At 36.5% G+C, this 20,167-nt stretch overlaps 1 protein-coding gene across 1 annotated transcript; it reads right to left on the bottom strand.

Moving 5' to 3' along the window:
* Nucleotides 1–338: 338 nt before the first annotated feature.
* On the bottom strand, nt 339–1,283 carry LOC122103833 (olfactory receptor 2T33-like). The gene has a single exon (XM_042674502.1). It carries the CDS (start codon nt 1,281–1,283, stop codon nt 339–341), a length of 945 nt encoding a protein of 314 aa, XP_042530436.1.
* Nucleotides 1,284–20,167: the final 18,884 nt, after the last annotated feature.

Genomic DNA, 20,167 nt, shown 5'->3' with positions numbered 1-20,167 from the left:
AGAGATGATATTATCCTTGGAAACTATATAGAATATTGTTTCATGGAATGCATGACCACAGCGTCTGAGTAGTAGAGAGCCATGAGAGACTTTCCAGCTAGAAAGCTGGTGATCATATCTATAGTATTTTTATCTAAGACCACTATAGGATATAAATTTACTTAACATAGAACACAGCAAATAAAATGTCCTTAAAATATCATATCTCAGTGTAAGTGATCATTAGTTTTGTTTTGGGTACATAATTTAACTTTCTCTTCATGCATTCATAAAGTGAAAAATTACAATACAATTTAACTTATAAATCCAGGAATGTAAACGCATCTTATAACATGGGACTAATTTTGCCCATACTTTAGATATAAACATTTTCTCAGCCACCTTTTCACAGCACCTTTGACCTCACTGTTCCTCAGGCTGTAGATGATGGGGTTCAACATGGGAGTCAGGATAGTGTAGAACACTGACACAACTTTGTCGTAATTAGTTGACCTGTAAGATGTAGGTCTCATGTAGATGAAAATGGCAGCTCCATAAAATAGGCCCACCACGGCCAGGTGTGAAGAGCAGGTGGCAAAGGCCTTCTTGCGGGCATCTGTGGAAGGCATGCGGAGCACAGCAGTGAGGATGAGACCGTAGGAAGTCAGGATGAGGGAAAGGGGAATCAGAAGCATCAGCACACAGCAGATGTACATGAGATTCTCAAAGAATGAAGTGTCACCACAAGCTAAACGCACCAGCATAGGGGCCTCACAAAAGAAATGGTTGATTTTGTGTGTACTGCAAAATGGAAAGCTCAGGGTAACTGCAGCCTGTATGAGGCCGTCAGCTGCTCCTAGGATCCAAGATCCCATTGTCATTTGCAAACATAATGGCCAGCTCATGAGAACAGAGTATCGCAGTGGGTGGCACACAGCCACATAACGGTCATAGGACATGGCTGCCAGGAGGAAGCACTCTCCACCACCCAGAGTGAGTGACACAAAAATCTGCAGTCCACATCCAGCAGGAGAGATGGACTTCCTGCCAGTCAGGTAGACAGTGGCCATTTTGGGCACAATGGTGGAAAAGAGCATAAGGTCCATGAAGGAGAGCTGGCTGAGGAGGAAGTACATGGGCGTGTGGAGTTGGTGGTCCTGGTGAATCAGAAGAAGCATGATGGCATTGCTAATGAGAGAAGCAATGGCTATTGTCAGCAGCATGGTGAAGAGAGAGCGGTGGAGTTGTGTGTACTTAAATAGTCCTAAGAGAATGAAGTCTGAGGTGCTGTTTCTCTCCTCCATCATTTCTACCAGCTAGATGAAGCAAAGGGAAAAATAAAAAGCAAACGGAGAGATTTTTTTCATCTACAAGTCTTGTTTTGATTACATAATATCTGGATGTTAGAATATGAGCTCCAAAGTCCTAACTCAAAACTCTACCATTCTGATGAGATACCATCTTTCATCTTGCTAATATGGTCTCATTTCAGATAAAAGTTTAACGTTTTAACTGTTTTCCATATACGTAGTTCAAATAGACGACTATGTCTTATAAAAATTGACCAAAATACTAAAAAGTCATGGAAAATAATTTCACTCCTTTAATAGATTTTTTGTTATGTACACTAAAAACAAAATGAAGAAAAAACACCGATCTAGAAGTATGTCATTTAGATTGGTTTGAATCTGAATGAAATCACTTGTGGTTTGAGTCACAAGTGATTTATATTCATTCAGATTTTAGAAGTATTTTTAATTAAGTTTTTTATTGTGAAAATACTGTACAAATGGGTTACAGTTACATGAGCAAGGTAATGAGTACATTTCTTATCCAGCATTGTTGCCATATAGTTAGTTTCTTTAAAAAAGTATTTTGTGACATGACTTCTGCATGTAGCTCAAGCTGGCATTGAAACCATCCTTATCCTACCTTGCTCTCATGAATGCTGAGATTACAATTGTACAGCACCATGTCCTGTTTAGGCTCTTCCTCAAAGTAAAATTATATATGTGGGCATATTATATGTGCATATATAAAAATTATATATGTGCATATATATGTATATATTTGGTTATATACATATATAAAATTTTATATATATAGGTAGAGATTTGTTTAACTGTGAATTCCAAAGACTATAGAATTAATTGTATAAATAAAAAATGGAAATTCTTCTTATGAAGAATAATGATATCCCAAATAATTAAAAGTTCTTTGCACTTCCTTAACTTAATTTTTAGTTGTTATTTTTTAAATTTTATTTTATTTTTTTTGTGTATGTGGTACTAAGTAATCAAACCACCAAGGCTTTTTGCATGCTAGGCAAGCACTCTACCAAGAAGCCACATTCCCAGTCCTATATAACCTTTTATTTCCCTGCTATTAAAACAACATCATTGCTTACTACACCATCAAATTAAATGGGAAATTTTTTCCTAGGATAGGCTTGGGCTTGGAGACATCTTCTACACAATACTTGGGCTAACAATGTACTGCCATGAAGATCTAGAGAAGTCAATAAAGAGGACAGCAAGCCTTGAGTTTTTTTGGATGTGGACAGTTGATTGAGAAGATTATCAAAACTGTAAACATAAAAAGTAGTGAAAGAAGCCAGGCACCAGTGGCTCACGCCTGTCATCCTAGCTACTTAGGAGGCTGAAATCTGAAGCTCATGGTTCAAATCCAGCCAGGGCAGAAAAGTCCGTGAGACTCTTATCTGCAATTAACTACTAGAAAACTGGAAAAGTAGTGAAAAGGAGAAAACAATTTTAAGATATCTTATCTCCATGGAATATTATGACAGATCACAGAGAATCACATTTTAAAGAATAAAATGATCTGCTTATTTTTACCTGTAGACATTTAGTTAAATTGGTATTTGTGCTATCTATTTAAACTTATAATCCAGTAAAGTTACAGAATACAAAATTAACAAACATAACAAACACTATCTTTTGCATCCATAAAAAATCATAAAGGTGATCTGGTCTTCAATGGCTTCAGAAAGTTTATCATTTAGGAAGAATCTTAACCGAAGGGAGGAAGTCTGCAATTAGAATTATGTAACAGTAATGAAGAAAAATTAATGAAGGAACAACAAAAAGAGAAATAGAAGAATACATATTGTTAAAATGTTCCTACTATTCAAAATGCAACACAGATTTAACACAATACATTTTAAATTAGTTATATTCTTCACAGAAAAAATTGATTCCTATCTTCATGTGAAATCAGAACCTCAAACGATCAAAGAAAACATGAGCACAAAGGAAGGATACATGAATTTAATAATTAACAAAATGGATCCATTCATCTAAGAGATATAGTCAAACTAAGTTCACAAAAATGAGTACAACTACATTTGAAACAGTTTTCTGGATGGAAAGCTGTAGCAAGTAAAAACTTTTAAGGTATTTACAATTTTTGTGAAGACAAAGAATAAATAGCTTCTTGCATCAGGAAAAATAGGTATACAAGCAGCCTTCTCTGTGTGCTTTCTTGTCAGATTTCTGCAGAAGTAAATTTTGCTTTGCTGAGGAAACAAAACAAAGTGAAACAAAACATGAGTACACAGCTGCAAAGAATGATTTTTTTATTAAAGAAAAATTAGGTATCCTTTTGGAAAGTGTTGTAGTGCTCACACTGATTTCATTCTGTAAGTTTAAAGATGTCAATATCTCAGCACATTTTGTAGAGTTTGTCTGGGCATTAATTACTGGATATAAAGAAATGGTGATCTTTCAGTTTAATCAGAAGCCTGGATGTGCAAGTACATACATTGATGCTATAACAATTAGGTGGCAGAAGGAACCCACTTGATTCACAGATGTTCTATGTACAGGTACTTCAAGGGCTAGTACAAAGAAAGTACCCAGAGTTCATGCACTTAAACACCACATGGGCACCAAATAAAACCAGCATCTTCAACATGCTTTGATTAAATACTGCATATTTGGATTTTCTTTTATAAAAAAAGTAGGTAAAATAAAAGTCTTATTAAATTATTTCTCAATCCTGTTGATTTTCACTATCTTCTGTTTAGTATTATCAGCCTCTTATTTTGTTTATTATTGCTACCTTTCTCATATGTTCACATATTTCATATACAGCATCCTGATTGCTTAACTTTAGATCCTGCTATTATCATTATAACTTAAACACCATTTCATTTCTTCTATGGACTCAGAATATATGGATTAGAGAACACTGAGCCTTTTGCATATTGAAGTCTTTGAAAATGAAAAGAATTATTGAGCCCTGCTAGTTCATGCCTATAATCCTAGCTACTCAAGAGGCTGAGATCTGTAAGATTGTGATTTGAAGGCAGCCCAGGTAGGAAAGACTATGAAAAACTTATTTCCAATTAGCTAATTTAGCTGTTTGTAGAGCACCAGCCTTGAGCCAAAGCCACTATGGGACACCGCCCAAGCCCTAAGTTCAAGCCCTAGGATGGACACAAAAAGAAAAAAGAAAAATAAGTATTGCTGTTTTGTTGTTAGGAAGCAGAGGGATAACGTGTATATTTAACATAAGTATTTCAAAAGTTTCTAAAAGATTAATACAAAATCATAAATAACAAAATAATCACAACTGTCATTTCATATTTTAAAGTAGAAGGCAGGTTATTAAATTATATTTTGGGGGGTTGATTAATATACTTTAATAAATCTCCTAAGACTTATTAAATGAATTGAAAAATGTTTAAAAGTTTTCTCAGCCAGTTTGCATATACAAAATTTTCATTTTTAATTGACTTGAATTTGTAATTTAGATCATCTGTTGCTATTTTCTGTACACACTCAGCAGGTCCAAAGTCAGAGCAAATAATGTCAGTATGATGCTTTGACAAATGGTATGGCAACTGGAAAGGGAGAGTTTAAGCTTAGAGAAGAAAAAAATTCAGACTAAATATCCAGAATGGGTTCTCAGAGGATTTGGATGTAAGAACACACATTTTAAATGAAAAGATCTAAAAGTTTCTCAATATTCTTGGTCCAGCATTTGCAAGTACCAGTAGAGGTACTTGTGTGTGAGAAAGTAAAGGAGAAAGAGAAGGAGAAGCAGATGCCTGATACATATATGCAAACATATGTTTGCATATAAATTAGAGCTCTGATTATTTGCAAAGAGAAATGTAAAAAATAAAATCTTAATTACCTTCTTATGTTATGAAAACGTATTGTAAATAATGCTCTGACAGATGATTTCATAGAAAATCAATTTGAGCATATTGCTTGATTATGACTTCATCTATTTAGAGTTAGTACAGCTTTATAACCTTTACGAAGAGTTTTTTTCCTTTCTTGCAATTGTTTCTATCACATTTATAAGATGATTTCTATGTTGCTTTGTATGTCCCTCCCCCACAGTATAACCCATACTTTCACTGTTTTTGATGTTGGTATAATTTGTGGAGAGGAAGAGAAAAAAACAAATCCTTTAACTAGGGATACAGATGGACCCATTGCAACAATGAGATGTACAAGTCATGTTGAAAAACAAACTTAACATCTTTGGTGGGGATAGGGGGAAGATCAGGTGGGGGAGGGGAGGAGTATGGAAAGGGATGGGAAGGGGAAACAACAAGGAGGCAACAATGCTTGATAAGAAATGTACTCATCATCTTGCCCATGTAATTGTAACTCCTCTGTATGGTATTCTCACAATTAAAAGAAAGAGAGAAAAAAAGAAAAGAGAATAAATAAATAAATAAAAGATCTTTTTGTATTATGTATACATGGCTGTGTTCATTTGAAGCCGGAACATTTCTCCTTTTATTAAAAGACTAAGTTAATTCAGCAAATTATGAAAAGTTGGACAGTCTGTTATTAGTATTTATTGCTTAGGTGTGTTGAAGGACTGTTAATTTTAAATTGTCAGGTACATTAGCTAGAATGTATATTATATGTACATATCATGAATACATGTAAATATGTATTTCACTTATACATATGAAATGTGTCATATATTTATTCATAATTTATATATATATTTATAATTTAATTTGCCTTCATTTTAACTTTAAATATGCTATTCATCATTCTGTTGCACAATATATGAACTGTGAAACACTGCAAAAAAGTCTTTAAATAAGAAAAGAATTATTGTCATCTAATCAACTATTTCCAAATCATTGTATCTATCTATAAGTTTTCCCTCCTGAAATTGGTAAAAGATATTTTTGTATATATAAATATATATGCATATATATCCTTCACAAAATAAAGGGAAACATTTTTTCATTATTGAAAAGTAACATCATATATCTAGAAATGTGTCTATTCCTGCTAGGTTTGCCTTTTAGGAGTATAGGTTTTGAAAGCAGTCCTTTAAAATCATATATCTTCAGGAGGCTGGGAAGAAGGCACACTAATGAAGGTGAACCATACAACTTGTGGGTGGAGATGGGAGGGAAGGACTCAGAGAGAATGAGGGAACAGAAGACACTATAGGAAAGGAAATGTACTCATTGCCTAACACATAATTACAGTCCTTCTATACATCACCTGAATAATAACAATAAAGTAATTTTAAATGAATAATATATCCTGTATTTATTTTTTGATAATCACTTCAGACAGTTTTTGGAAGATATATGAGGTATACTATGTCTATTAATCAAAAAAAATTTTATCCTGGTAGTTAAAGGACTCTCACATTACCCACACATACATAGAAACAGAGTACATTGTTCTGGGCTATTGACATTTCATTCAACATTCTCCTAACTCTTCTGTCTTCCATCCTGCTCTCCCCAAAGAAAGAGCCTCTTTGTCTACAAGGTTTTAATATAAAGCAGTAAAGATCCTTAAACAGTCTCAAGATTTCATGAAAAAAGATCCAGTGATGTGAATTCAATTATTTGACAAGATTGAAAGCTTATCCAATAAGAACTTTATCCCCACAGTTCTGAAATGGACATTAAACCACATTTTAATGTTCTAAACATTATGTTAAAATATTGCAATTCATTTCATAGCATTTATGAGTACAATGTTTCGAAGGTTACTTTGTAAGTCAAAATTAACATGTCAGTGCAAAACACATAATAAATATGATGAATCATTTGAAATGATAAATAAATGTCAACCAAAATAGACTTACCTTCAGAAGAGACCATACTCAATAAGATTCTCATATGTATATAAAATATATATTTCATATATATATATATATATTAGTAGAACATTCTGATGTGTTGGCTACACCTAAAATCTACCTTCCCTTGAGCAAAACTACTTTAAGATAAACCACCTTTCCCAAGGGAACATTGAGTAAAGTGAATGAAATAGTTTGGCACCAAGATTTTGCTTAGTACAATAGTCCTGAGAAGAGAAATTTGAGAAGTGCTATGAACAACAAAAGCAATGACCCAAAACTGGGACTCAACTCAATGATAAGCCTTGAACCCAACAAATGTGGCTAAAGTGCATGACATAGTTTAATTCTTTTGAAATTATACAATGATAATGTTAGCTTATTTACACAGGATCTCTAAATTTTAGTGAGTATATCTGGTGTGTGTGTGTGTGTGTGTGTGTGTACGCACACATGTGCATGTGAATACTGGGGTTTGAACTCAAGGCCTGGGTACTTTTCCTTAACTTTTTACTCAAGACTCACACTCTATCATTTGAATATTTGAGTCACACATGGCTTCTTGATGGGTAATTTGAGATTAAGAATCTTACAAACATTTCTGCCCAGTCTGATTTGGAACTGTAATCCCCAAGTGTCAACTTCTTAGTAGCTAGGGTTACAGATGTGAGCCAAGGCATGGGATTTATGTCTGGTAGTTTATTCATTGGCATCCATTTGATTTAATCTTTAAAGCAGCCCATTGACTTACATACTACTAAATCAGCATAAAGTAGCTGAGTGGAAGAACTTTAGTGTTTAAATCTCCATGTATTTGTCTCATTTAAAATGAAATCTCAAAATTAAGTACTTCTGGAAGACAAGGAAACAGCCTAGATACTCTACAATAGATGAGGGTATCAAAAATAAGATACCTATACACAATAAAATTTTACACAGCCATTAGAAAGAATGCAGGAAAATGGATGGAAGTAAAACAAATCATGTTAAATGCGGTAATCTAAGCTCAGAGATACAAATGGCACATCTTCTTTGATATGCAGAAATTAGATTTAAAATGCACAGGGATATGATAAATTATTCAGGATTCTAAATACATATACACAGTGAGACCAAAAAAGAATATTCTTAGGAGAAAAATACAAAAGTTCAATGCCTAAGCACCTCTTCATATTTATATTAAATGATATACATACTGAAACTAACTCCAAGATATGTAAACAAGAGACCTTTTTTTCTTTTAGTTTTTAGTTTTTGATGATTCTGTCTTATTTACCTCATGTATGGTGTGTTCAAGTGTAAATCCTCAGAAGGCTTGGGGGAGGGTACAGGACTCAAGGGGAAAACGGTGAAAAATTGCAGCAGTGGAGCTCACTGGACACTGATAAAAATGAACTGTACAACTTGTGGGTGGAAATAGGAGGGAGGTGGAAATCCCTCTGTACATGGCCTCTATAATAGCAAGAAAGTAAGCAATAAAAATTAAAAAAATTGTTTAAATGCATTGAATGAATTATAACAATATTCTATATAGGTTTCAAATTACAGTCTATTCCTAATTATTGATCAATAAAGCTTGTTTTGTATTTACTTTTATTTTATCCCTTACCATTTGGCATATTGAATAATTATACACTCATTTGTAGTTGCTCTTGCATAAAATATACATAACAAATTACTTACGTTGTTGCATTTCTAGAAGCATTAATAACTTGTTTCTATTTGTCTAATAATAAATGTTGTGTTGAGGATCAATTTTATCACATTGTGAGTTATTTGAATCACATTTTGTTGATTCTGGTCTAAATATTCTGAACATTTATATAGGATAGAAAATAATACAAAAGAGAGTAGACTGCCCTGTTAATGTTATACTAAAGCATTGCTTTACAGGTCCTCTCAAATACTATTTTTTTTATTGAGTGAGTGCAATTGTGCTTGATTTGTAATTTGCAAATAGCAAATAGGGTCATAGATTTGTGAACTTTGATGTATGATTGTACCAAATGCATATATTTGTTTCAAACAGCAACAAATTATTTTTGTATATTTGTATACATATGTATTTCTACTAAATATACTTGTTTGCTACATAGCAAAGCATAATTTCTATCTAATATCTAAGCCAAATTGATGTATCAATGTTATTTTAAGTGGAAGCACTTAAAGTGTAATGGGAATTTCTGTTCCTAGCTCCAAATTTGTGATGTCTTTTCCAACATCATTTCTCTATTTCTCCAACACCAAGTGGGTGTCCTACCATAACATTCAACTTCACAGGTTGAAGTACGGAGTCCCACAAATCTGCCTTTGCGTCTGGTGCCAGTCACAATTATCAGGTTTTCATACATTTCTACATGATTTACCACAGGGTTCCTACAGTCCTTATACAATTAGACATAAGAAATGGAATAATGGCAAAAGAATTACCTCTTGAAGAGCAAGTAACATTTATGTACATATTTATAACAATAGACTGTCAAAATGCATGTGGAATAAAACTATAGAGGTAAGAGGTAAGAGGAGGTGGGACCAGATGGAAAAAAGATGTGGCTACATAGGATCCAGATGTGGCCTCAGTGGATGCAGATGTGACCTCTTCCACGTGTGCCAGTTGCTTAGTTAACACAGGTACTGGGTGGAGACTTGGCTGCGAGGAGGGCGGAGTCTGCTCTCCACCCAGGCTTGGAACTTACACTGAGTAGCTAGGATTACAGGCCAGCAGCGCCAGGGGAGCCTCACTCTTTTTGTTTGCTTTCTCTGTTAGACATTGACAGTATTTCCCGGTGTTTTCATTTGTGGAAACTGTAAGATTGATTCCATTGTACGATGGGACCAAATGCTAGTCAGGAGACTGGGAAAGATATTGGGGACAGAAACAAGTGAGAGAAAGGGATTTAAATGAGGAGGAATTTGTTCTATTTCCTACAAAAACTAGTGAAAGTATTGGGACCATAATATTTTATTTAAAAATATTCAGGGGAATGTGGAATGTGTTTATTTTCAACACATAGAAACAATCTTTGAGAAAGATGGAAGTGTTTGCCACTTCCATTTGATAATTATTATTTGTAAGCATGTATCTGATTATCACAAATTACACTAAGGAATTAACATAATGCACAAAAGTAATAATAAAATATCCTCTTTGTGAACATGTCCATGTTGATGACTATTATATAAGATGCCACAGCCTGGTGTGCAAGGCACAGGGCGTGACACCCAGATGGCAGCAGAGAAAGAGAGCAGGTGCCTGGGTGAACACATCTTTATACCAGGATATTGCCAACTGTCATGGAATCATTACAAACAAGATATGGTACATTCATCCCAGAATTAGGCAGGCAGAGACAAGTTTATTCAGGATTATTTGAAGAGTTTATGCTTTCAGAGTTATATATTGAGATTTGTGTTCCATAGTACATCCTCTCCAATCGAATTAAAAAAAATAGGACACAAATTAAGGGTATGACTCACTGAAGGGTTTCACCTAGCTGAGACTCTGGGTTCAATCCCATGCAATGAGAGAAAAAAAAGTTGGGCTGGTGTGTAACTTAAGTTGTAGAATGCTTATCTAGTCAAAAAATTCAGATAAAACATATACTTAATATTAATTATCAAAATGATATGAAACTGGACATTAGTAGCTCATTCCTGTAATCCTAGCTAGAGACTGAGATGTGAGGATCATGGTTCAAAGTGAGCCTGGTCAGAAAAGTTTATGAGACACCTGTATCCAACTAACCATCCAAAAAGTCGAAGTGAAACTGTGGTTCAAATGATAGGGCACTAGCCTTGAGCACAAAAGCTCAAGTGACAGTGTTCAGGCTCCGAGTTTTACCCTCAGCATTGGAACAAGAACAACAACAAAAAAAATCATATGGAAGTTCCGGGAAGATGGCGGAGGAGAAGCTGGAATCTGAACAAGCTCTTGCATAGAAAACAGTTTCAGAGTTCCAGTGAACAGTCCCAAGCCAGAGAATCACACCAAGTGTGCCATCACAGGACAGAGAGTTAGTCAAGAGAGGGGAAGCCAAGCAGACACATCTGAGCGTCTGCCAGCAGCTGCCGCTGCGGCGGCAGGGTCACGGCGGCGACCACCGCCGCGGGGGCACACCTGAGACACAGTCCTGGACGAAGGAGCCAGATGCAGCAGACGAGCGGATTCTACTCAACACCAGCAAGAACCGACAAGGAGCGGACAACTTCATCCTGCACTTTGCAGACCAGAGACGACCCGGGATCCAAGACTCGGCGTGAGTAGAAGCCCCACTTCCTCACTCCTTCTCAGGGAGCAGAGGAGGGAAGGCCACCCCTCCCCCACCCAGCACCAGTGATCTCCATCTTGGATACCGACAAAGCTTGGAGGAGCGGCTAGCTCCAGCTCAGGCCTTGGAATAAAACTAGTCATTTAGCAGGTCACAAGAACTTAACGGCGAAGTGACCTCACAGACTCAGTTCCATCCAGGGAAAAGTCACCCAGCTCAGGCGCCAGCCATTGGAGTGGCTCTCCTCACCGGGTAACCAGAGCCAGAGGCTGCCCCTCCCTCTAGCAGCCACCACAATCAATTGAAAAACAGAAACCCTGAGAATGGCTCCAGGCTGGGTGCTGTGAGTTTTTTTTCACAAAATAGCCCCAGGGAAAAGCTACTGTTCATTGAAAGGCCTCAACTCTACCCAGAACCTAGCCTCATCACTGCATCCCCCTCTTTTGTGATTCTCAAAGCAGATCACCCTCCCAGTAAACTAACCTGGGAGGGGGATCTCAAAATCTTGGGTAAAGCAGAGCATTTTTCTGCCTGTTCCAACAAACTGACTTAAGAAACCAATCAAGCGACAGGACCTCAAGCTGACCAGAGACTCCAACCAGACTCTGGTTACAGACAAAAGGGAGATACAGGACTCTTCCCACCCCTCCCAAAAAAAAAAAAAATCAAAGAACTTTTTTTTCTTCTTTTCTTTTTTTCTTTTTTTGATTTGTTTTTTTTTCGTTTTTTGTTACCTTATATATATAAAAATTTTTTTTGCTTTTCTAAAACTTTTATTAATCTTTAATTTTTGCCTCTTCTGAAAAAATAATAGTTTTCCATTAACTTTTTTTTTTCTCCTCTTATAATTTTTATTTTAGGAATACGTGAATGTGTGTTTTCCTTTCTTTTCTTGTCTTCTTTCTCTTTTTCTTTCATTCTTAATTATCTTTTTGTTTTTTGTCTAGCTCTACTGAACTTCTGGTCTTTTCTTCTCACTTTCCTATCCTTTCCACCTTTTCCTCTTTGTTCTTCTTTATGTGACTTAACTCTTGTCCTGCACATCCTCAGATAAACCCGTAGTTAACCAGTAGACCCTATCCCCCATTGTGTACACACTTAATCCACAAACTTATTACTCAATTCCAAACCTCTGAGACTTAAATTCATTAATAGCAGTACTACCTCTTTATACCTATATAATATTTTAAGCATTTTTTTAAAGTTTTTCACATCTCCTCTATGTCCCTCCCTTTCCCTCAACGTATTCATATTCCTCTATAAATAGATGGTCTTTTAATCTCTAAAATAACATTAATTTTTACGTTTCTATTTTTTTCTGGTCTCTTTTCATTCCCCTTTCCCTTTCTTCTTTTTCTCTCTCTCTCTACTTGCATCCTACCCAACCTATTTCCTGCATTGTGATTAGGACATAGTTAACTCTCCCTGTGCCTCCCCACACCAATCTATTCCTATTTTTTACCCACATCTCTCCCTAACCCTAATAATTTCTGGTTTTCCAAATTCTTCTCTGCAGTTTGAAGCCCTTTAATATGTAGTTGTTTGATGTCGAATAGATGTATCTGTTGAACTAGATTGTATCTGTAGACTATTGACTGTACAAATGTAAACTTTGGTTGCCTTAAGATAGTGTTCTAGCACAAAACTGGTGCTATCTTCATCTCAAATGGGCAGAGTAAGCCGGAAAAACACAAGAAAAATGGAAAATTCGGGTATCTCAATTCCCAATCTTGATAATCAAGAGTTAGAACAGATAATGAATAATCCAGAGGAGAGTTCCCAAATAGCTCTACAAACACTGCTGACAAACATGATAAATGAAAACTTTGACAACGTACAAAGGACTCTGTATGAGCATGATAGGGAGAGAGGAGGCATCCCAGAAGTTTATACAGGAATATCATAAGCGTGAGGAAGCTACTCAAAAACTGATACAGGATTTGCGTGAACAACTTGAGAATACTCAAAGAGAAAGGGAGGAATGGCATGCGCTGGCTGAGAACACTCAAAGAGATCTGCAGGAATCCCACGAACGGGAGGAAGCTAATCAAAGAGTAATACAGGAATTGAGAGACCAGGTAGAGAACACACAAAGATCACTAAAGGCATTCGTGGAATCCATTAACAAAGAGCTGAAGGAAGTCAGGGAGACCACAAAGGGAATGCTGAATGGAACCCAACAGAAGGAATGGGAGCCCAAAGAAACCATAACCAATCAACTAAGTGATTTGAGGACAAACACTGAACACCAAACTAAGGAAGTAAAGAAATTCATACAAGACCTAAAAAAGAGCTTCAACAAAGAACTTGAAGCCATCAAAGCTGACCAACTAGAAGGAAAAGAGATAAAAAACAAAGTAGAGAGTCTTGACAGCAGGTTAGACCATGCAGAAGATCGAATCTCAGGGATTGAAGACTGCCTAGATATTATAGAGAAAGAACATACAACCATCCAAGACAAGTCCAAGAAACATGATAGATCTATCCAACACCTGGAAGACACCATCAGAAGGCCTAATCTAAGGATAATGGGTGTAGAGGAGCACCTAGAAACAGAAGTTAATGGTCTAGGAAATTTGTTTAACAGGATCCTAGCAGAGAACTTCCCAAACATGCAAAAAGATAGGCCTGTCCAGATACAAGAAGCCTTTAGAACCCCAAATAGACCAGACCAGAATAGGACATCCCACCGTCACATTATAATCCACACTGGATCAACTCAGAACAAGGAATAGATCCTTAAAGCTGTCAGAGAGAAAAAAAAAGGGTAATCACCTATAAAGGGAAACCAATTAGAATCACCTCAGATTTCTCAGCAGAGACAATCAAAGCAAGAAGAGCCTGGAATGATGTATGCCATGCCCTAAAAACAAACAACTATCAACCAAGAATACTGTACCCAGCTAAACTCTCCTTCATAACTGAAGGCCAAATAAAAACCTTCCATAGCACAGAAAAATTGAAACAATACATCTCCACCAAACCAGCCCTACAAAAGATTCTTAAAGATGTCCTACACATAGAAAACCAACAAGACCGCAATAAAGGCCAAGAAACTGCACCCAAACTGAGAATCCAAGAACCATAGGAAGAACCCAGTTTTCGCAGCCCCCAAGAAGGTAGATAACATGGCAGGAACTCCCAAATACCTCTCAGTCCTATCTCTTAATGTTAACGGACTGAAGTGTCCAATTAAGCGACATAGACTGTCTAGTTGGATTAAAAAACAAGACCCTTCTATCTGCTGCCTGCAGGAGTCACATCTTGCCCGTAAAAACAAACACATTTTCAATGTTCAAGGCTGGAACAAAATCTACCAAGCAAACGGACCGCATAAACAGGCAGGAGTTGCAATCCTAATATCAGATAAAATAGACTTCAAATTAAAATTCGTGAGAAGAGATAAAGAAGGTCGCTACATACTAATTAAAGGATCTCTCCTTCAGGAGGATATTACAATTCTAAATATCTATTCGCCAAACAATGGAGCACCCAAATTTATCAAAGAAACACTACTTTCCCTCAAATCCCACATAGATCCAAAGACATTAATTGTTGGGGATTTTAACACACCACTCTCCCCACTAGATAGATCAACTTGGCAAAAACTCAACAGAGAAACCGCAGATCTAAACAGCTGCATAGATCAACTAGACTTAACAGACATCTACCTAACATTTCACCCAGCAGCATCAGAATACACGTTTTTCTCAGCAGCACATGGAACGTTTTCTAAAATAGACCACATTTTAGGCCACAAAGCAAACTTGTCTAAATTCAGAAACATTGAAGCTATACCTTGCATTCTCTCTGACCACAACGGAATAAAATTAGCACTCAACACCAAAAGCCACCAAAGAAAGTCCGGTATCACATGGAGGCTGAACAACACACTACTGAATCATGAGTGGGTCATGGAAGAGATTAGAAAGGAAATTCAAATGTTCATGCTATTCAACAAAAATGAACACACAAAATACCAGCTCCTCTGGGACACACCAAAGGCAATATTCAGAGGCAAGTTTATAGCTCTGAGCTCCTACATCAACAAATTGGAGAGATCTGAAACTAACAATTTAATGACACATCTAAATCTCCTTGAAAAAGAGCAGCAAGATAAACCCCAATCCAGTAGATGGAAAGAAATAATCAAAATTAAATCAGAATTAAATGAATTAGAATCCAAAAAAACTATAGAAAGAATCAACAAAACAAAGAGTTGGTTCTTCGAAAAACTTAACAAAACTGACAGACCCTTAGCAAATCTTATCAGAAAAAGAAGAGAACACACCCAAATTAATAAACTCAGAGATGAGAATGGAAACATCATCACGGAAACATCCAAGATTCAGACCATTATAAGGGAATACTTCTCAAAACTTTATGCTAATAAGTTTGAGAACTTGACAGAAATGGACCTCTTCCTAGCAAATATTGACATGCCAAAACTAAACCAAGATGAGTTAAACTATCTTAACAGGCCCATATCAAGCATTGAAATAGAAACAGCAATAAGAGACCTCCCAGCTAAGAAAAGTCCAGGACCAGATGGTTTTACAGCGGAATTTTACAAGGCCTTCAAAGCAGAGCTCACACCAATTCTCCTCCAACTCTTCAATGAAATTGAAAGAGAAACCTCACTACCGAACACATTCTATGAAGCCATCATAACCCTCATCCCCAAACCGGGCAGGGACTCATCAAAGAAAGAGAACTATAGACCCATTTCTTTGATGAACATTGATGCAAAACTTCTCAACAAAATTTTGGCCAACCGACTTCAACAATTCATCCAAAAAATCATACACCACGATCAAACAGGATTCATTTCAGGGATGCAAAGCTGGTTCAATATATGCAAATCAATTAATATTATTCATCACATCAACAGGAGCAAGAATAAGAACCACATGGTTATCTCAATAGACGCAGAAAAAGCATTCGACAAGATCCAACACCCCTTTATGATGAAAGTTTTGGAAAAATTAGGAATCCATGGAACATTCCTCAATACAATAAAGGCTGTATATGACAAACCTACAGCCAGCATTATACTCAATGGTGAAAAACTAAAGCCATGTCCCCTTAACTCAGGAACAAGACAAGGATGCCCACTATCTCCACTTCTCTTCAATCTAGTATTAGAATGCCTAGCTACAGCAATAAGACAAGATGCAGACATAAAGGGGATCCAAATAGGGAAAGAAGAAATAAAACTCTCCCTCTTTGCAGATGACATGATCTTGTATTTAAAGAATCCCATAGACTCCACTCCCAAATTACTCAAGCTGATTCAAAACTTTGGCAAAGTAGCAGGTTATAAAATTAACCCCCAAAAATCAATGGCTTTTCTGTATGCCAACAATGAGAAAAGTGTGGCTGAAATTAGGAAAGCAACTCCATTTGTAATAGCCCCACAAAAAATAAAATACCTAGGAATTAACTTAACTAAAGAAGTGAAGGACCTCTATGATGAAAACTTTAAAATCTTGAAAAAGGAAATCAACACAGAACTTAAAAAATGGCAAAACCTCCCATGCTCCTGGATTGGAAAGATTAACATCGTGAAAATGGCAATACTTCCCAAGGCTATCTACAAATTCAACGCAATACCTATCAAAATTCCACCCTCATTCTTCAAGGAAATAGAAGAGGCAATCCAAAAATTCATATGGAACAATAAAAGACCCCGAATAGCAAAAACGCTCCTCAACGGAAAGAACACTGCTGGAGGAATATCAATACCAAATTTCAAACTCTACTATAAAGCCATAGTAATCAAAACAGCTTGGTATTGGCATAAGAACAGACCTTAGGACCAATGGAATAGAATTGAAAACCCAGAAATGAACCTACAGACCTATAGCCATCTAATCTTCGGTAAGGGAGCTAAAACAATAGAATGGAAGACAGACAGCCTCTTCAGTAAATGGTGCTGGCAAAACTGGTTAACTACATGTAGAAAACTAAAGCTAGATCCTTATATATCACCCTGCACCAGAATCAACTCCAAATGGATCAAAGACCTTGAACTCAAAGCAGACACTCTGAAAACATTACAGGATGGAATAGGAGAAACCCTGGGTCTCCTTGGCTCAGGCTGAAATTTTCTGAATAGAGACCCGGAAACACAACAAATCAAAGAAAGGTTGGACAAATGGGATTGTATAAGGTTGCAGAGCTTCTGCAGGGCAAATGACATAGCTAGCAAGATCAATAGAAAGCCCACGGACTGGGAGAAGATCTTTACTAGCCATACAACGGACAAGGGTCTCATATCTAAAATATACTTGGAACTCAAAAAATTAAACCACCCAACAACAAATCCTCAAAGAAACAACTGCCCAATAAGTAAGTGGGCGAAAGACTTAAAGAGAAGTTTCTCTGAAGAAGAAAGAAGGATGGCCAATAGACACATGAAGAAATGTTCAACATCCCTAGCCATAAAAGAAATGCAAATCAAAACAACATTGAGATATCACCTCACTCCAGTTAGAACAGCAAAAATCAAGAACTCTGACAACAACAGATGCTGGAGGGGATGTGGACAGAAAGGAACCTTACTTCATTGTTGGTGGGAATGTAAACTTGTTCAACCACTTTGGAAAGCAGTATGGAGGTTCCTCAAAAGACTCCACATAGAGCTCCCCATTGACCCAGCAATCCCACTTTTGGGCATTTACCCAAATGATCACAAACAAGGCCACACTAAAGCTACCAGCACAACTATGTTTATTGCAGCATTATTTACCATAGCTAAGATATGGAACCAACCCAGATGCCCCTCAGTAGATGAATGGATCAAGAAGATGTGGTATATATACACAATGGAATTCTATGCCTCCATCAGAAAGAATGACATTTGCCCATTTGTTAGGAAGTGGAAAGTCTTGGAAAAAATTATATTAAGTGAAGTAAGCCAGGCCCAAAGAAACATAGGGCCCATGGTTTCCCTTATTTGCAATATCTAGTATAGGTATGAGTCAAGCAGAAAAAGTCAGATAATGTGATGTTAGGAAAACGAAACCTCAAATATGTATTTTAATGTTTTTGTTTCTTTCATGCATGTGTTTCTAACGCATTTATAAGATTATTTCTTTGTTGCTTTGTATGTCCCTCCCCCACAGTGTAACCCCCGCTTTCACTATATTTGATGTCAGTATAACATGTGGAGGAGACGGGGACCAACAAGTCGTTTAAGGATTCAGGTGGACCTGTTGCAACAATGAGAAGTACAAAATGTCATGTCAAAACCAGCTTTACAATTTCGGTGGGGGGGGGAGGGGCGGTATGATTGGGTGGGGGGGAGGGGGGAGGCTGGGAAGGGAGGTGAAGGATAAACAAAGGAGGAGGCTGCAATGCTTGGTAAGAAATGTATGCATTATCCTGCCCATGTAATTTTAACCCCTCTGTACAGTATGTTCTCAAATAAAATAAAATAAAATTTAAAAAAAAATCATATGAAAAAGAATGAATTAAGTGTCTGAAGATACAAAATTAAAACAATAGAGAATTATAAGCACACATCTTCCTGAATAATTAAAAAAACTTAGAACACTGAATTTTGATCAATATATTGAGAATCTGGATTTCTCATATGCTATGAGTAGGAGCCAAAAATCAGACACCCACTTTGGGAAAAAATCTGGAAATTTCTTACAAAAAATATATACATATTAATTTATAATTCTGTATTTCTCTTTTGATATATATATAAGATAGAGATATAAAATTATATTGTCTACAAAAGTTGATAAAATTTTAAATCTACAGATTTATTCTAGAATGAGTTCAATGTTTGGAGCATATTCCAGGCTGGGAGTGTGACTCACATTGTTGAGTGCCCTCTGCGCAAGCATGAGGCAATGAGTTCAAAGCCATTATCAACATTACCACCACAACAACAGTAAGTTCCTGAAGAGTACATTATAAACTGTGCTCATTTATATGTGGTGTTTTCAAAAAGTCTAAATTCTTTTTTAATTTAATTTTATTTGGTTGTAAGGGTGTTGTATAGAGGGATCACATTTATATAAATAAGGTAATGAGTACATTCTTGTCAAACATCGTTACCCACTCATTAGTTTTTCTCCCACTTTCCCTCCTCCTCAACCCCCAGAAAAGTCTAAATTCTAATCTTTCTTTCCATAAATCTCTCCTTAACCATCTAGGCACTATTATAAATAAAGATTTTATACATTCTTATGCCCTGTTTCAGACTGAGGCCCTGATTACAGACTGATACCTATAATCCTGGCTATTGAGGAGGCTGACATCTGAGGATCAGGGTTCACACAGCCAAGTAGGAAAGTCTGTGAGATACTTATCTCCAATTAATCACCAAAAAGCCAGAGTGTAGCTGTTCCTCAAGTGTTATAGTGCTAGCCTTAAACACTGAAAGCTCAGGGATAGCACCCAGGCCCTCAAAACCTCTGAACAGGCAAAGAAAAGTATTATATTTTCTTAAGTAGTATCTATCACACTGGTATTCCCTCTATCAGGAGACCTTTTCAAAGGGACAGCTCCAAAAGTAAATTGTCCCTTATAAAAGTATCAAGAATCCATATCTTAGCTATGGCAAATAATGCTGCAATAAACATAGTTGTGCTGGTAGCTTTAGTATGGTCTTGTTTGTGATCATTTGGGTAAATGCCCAAAAGTGGGATTGCTGGGTTTTAGGGGAGCTCTTTGTGGAGTCTTTTGAGGAAACTCCATGCTACTTTCCAAAGTGGTTGAACGAGTTTACACTCCCACCAACAATGCAGTAGGGTTCCCTTCTCTTCACATCCCCTCCAGCATCTGTTGTTATTAGAGTTCTT

Source organism: Dipodomys spectabilis, unplaced genomic scaffold (assembly GCF_019054845.1).
Source record: "Dipodomys spectabilis isolate Male_0828 unplaced genomic scaffold, ASM1905484v1 ptg000019l, whole genome shotgun sequence".
Lineage (NCBI taxonomy): Eukaryota > Metazoa > Chordata > Mammalia > Rodentia > Heteromyidae > Dipodomys > Dipodomys spectabilis.
Note: the sequence above shows the minus strand (reverse complement) of the source record. Positions and strands in the feature narration are given on the sequence as shown.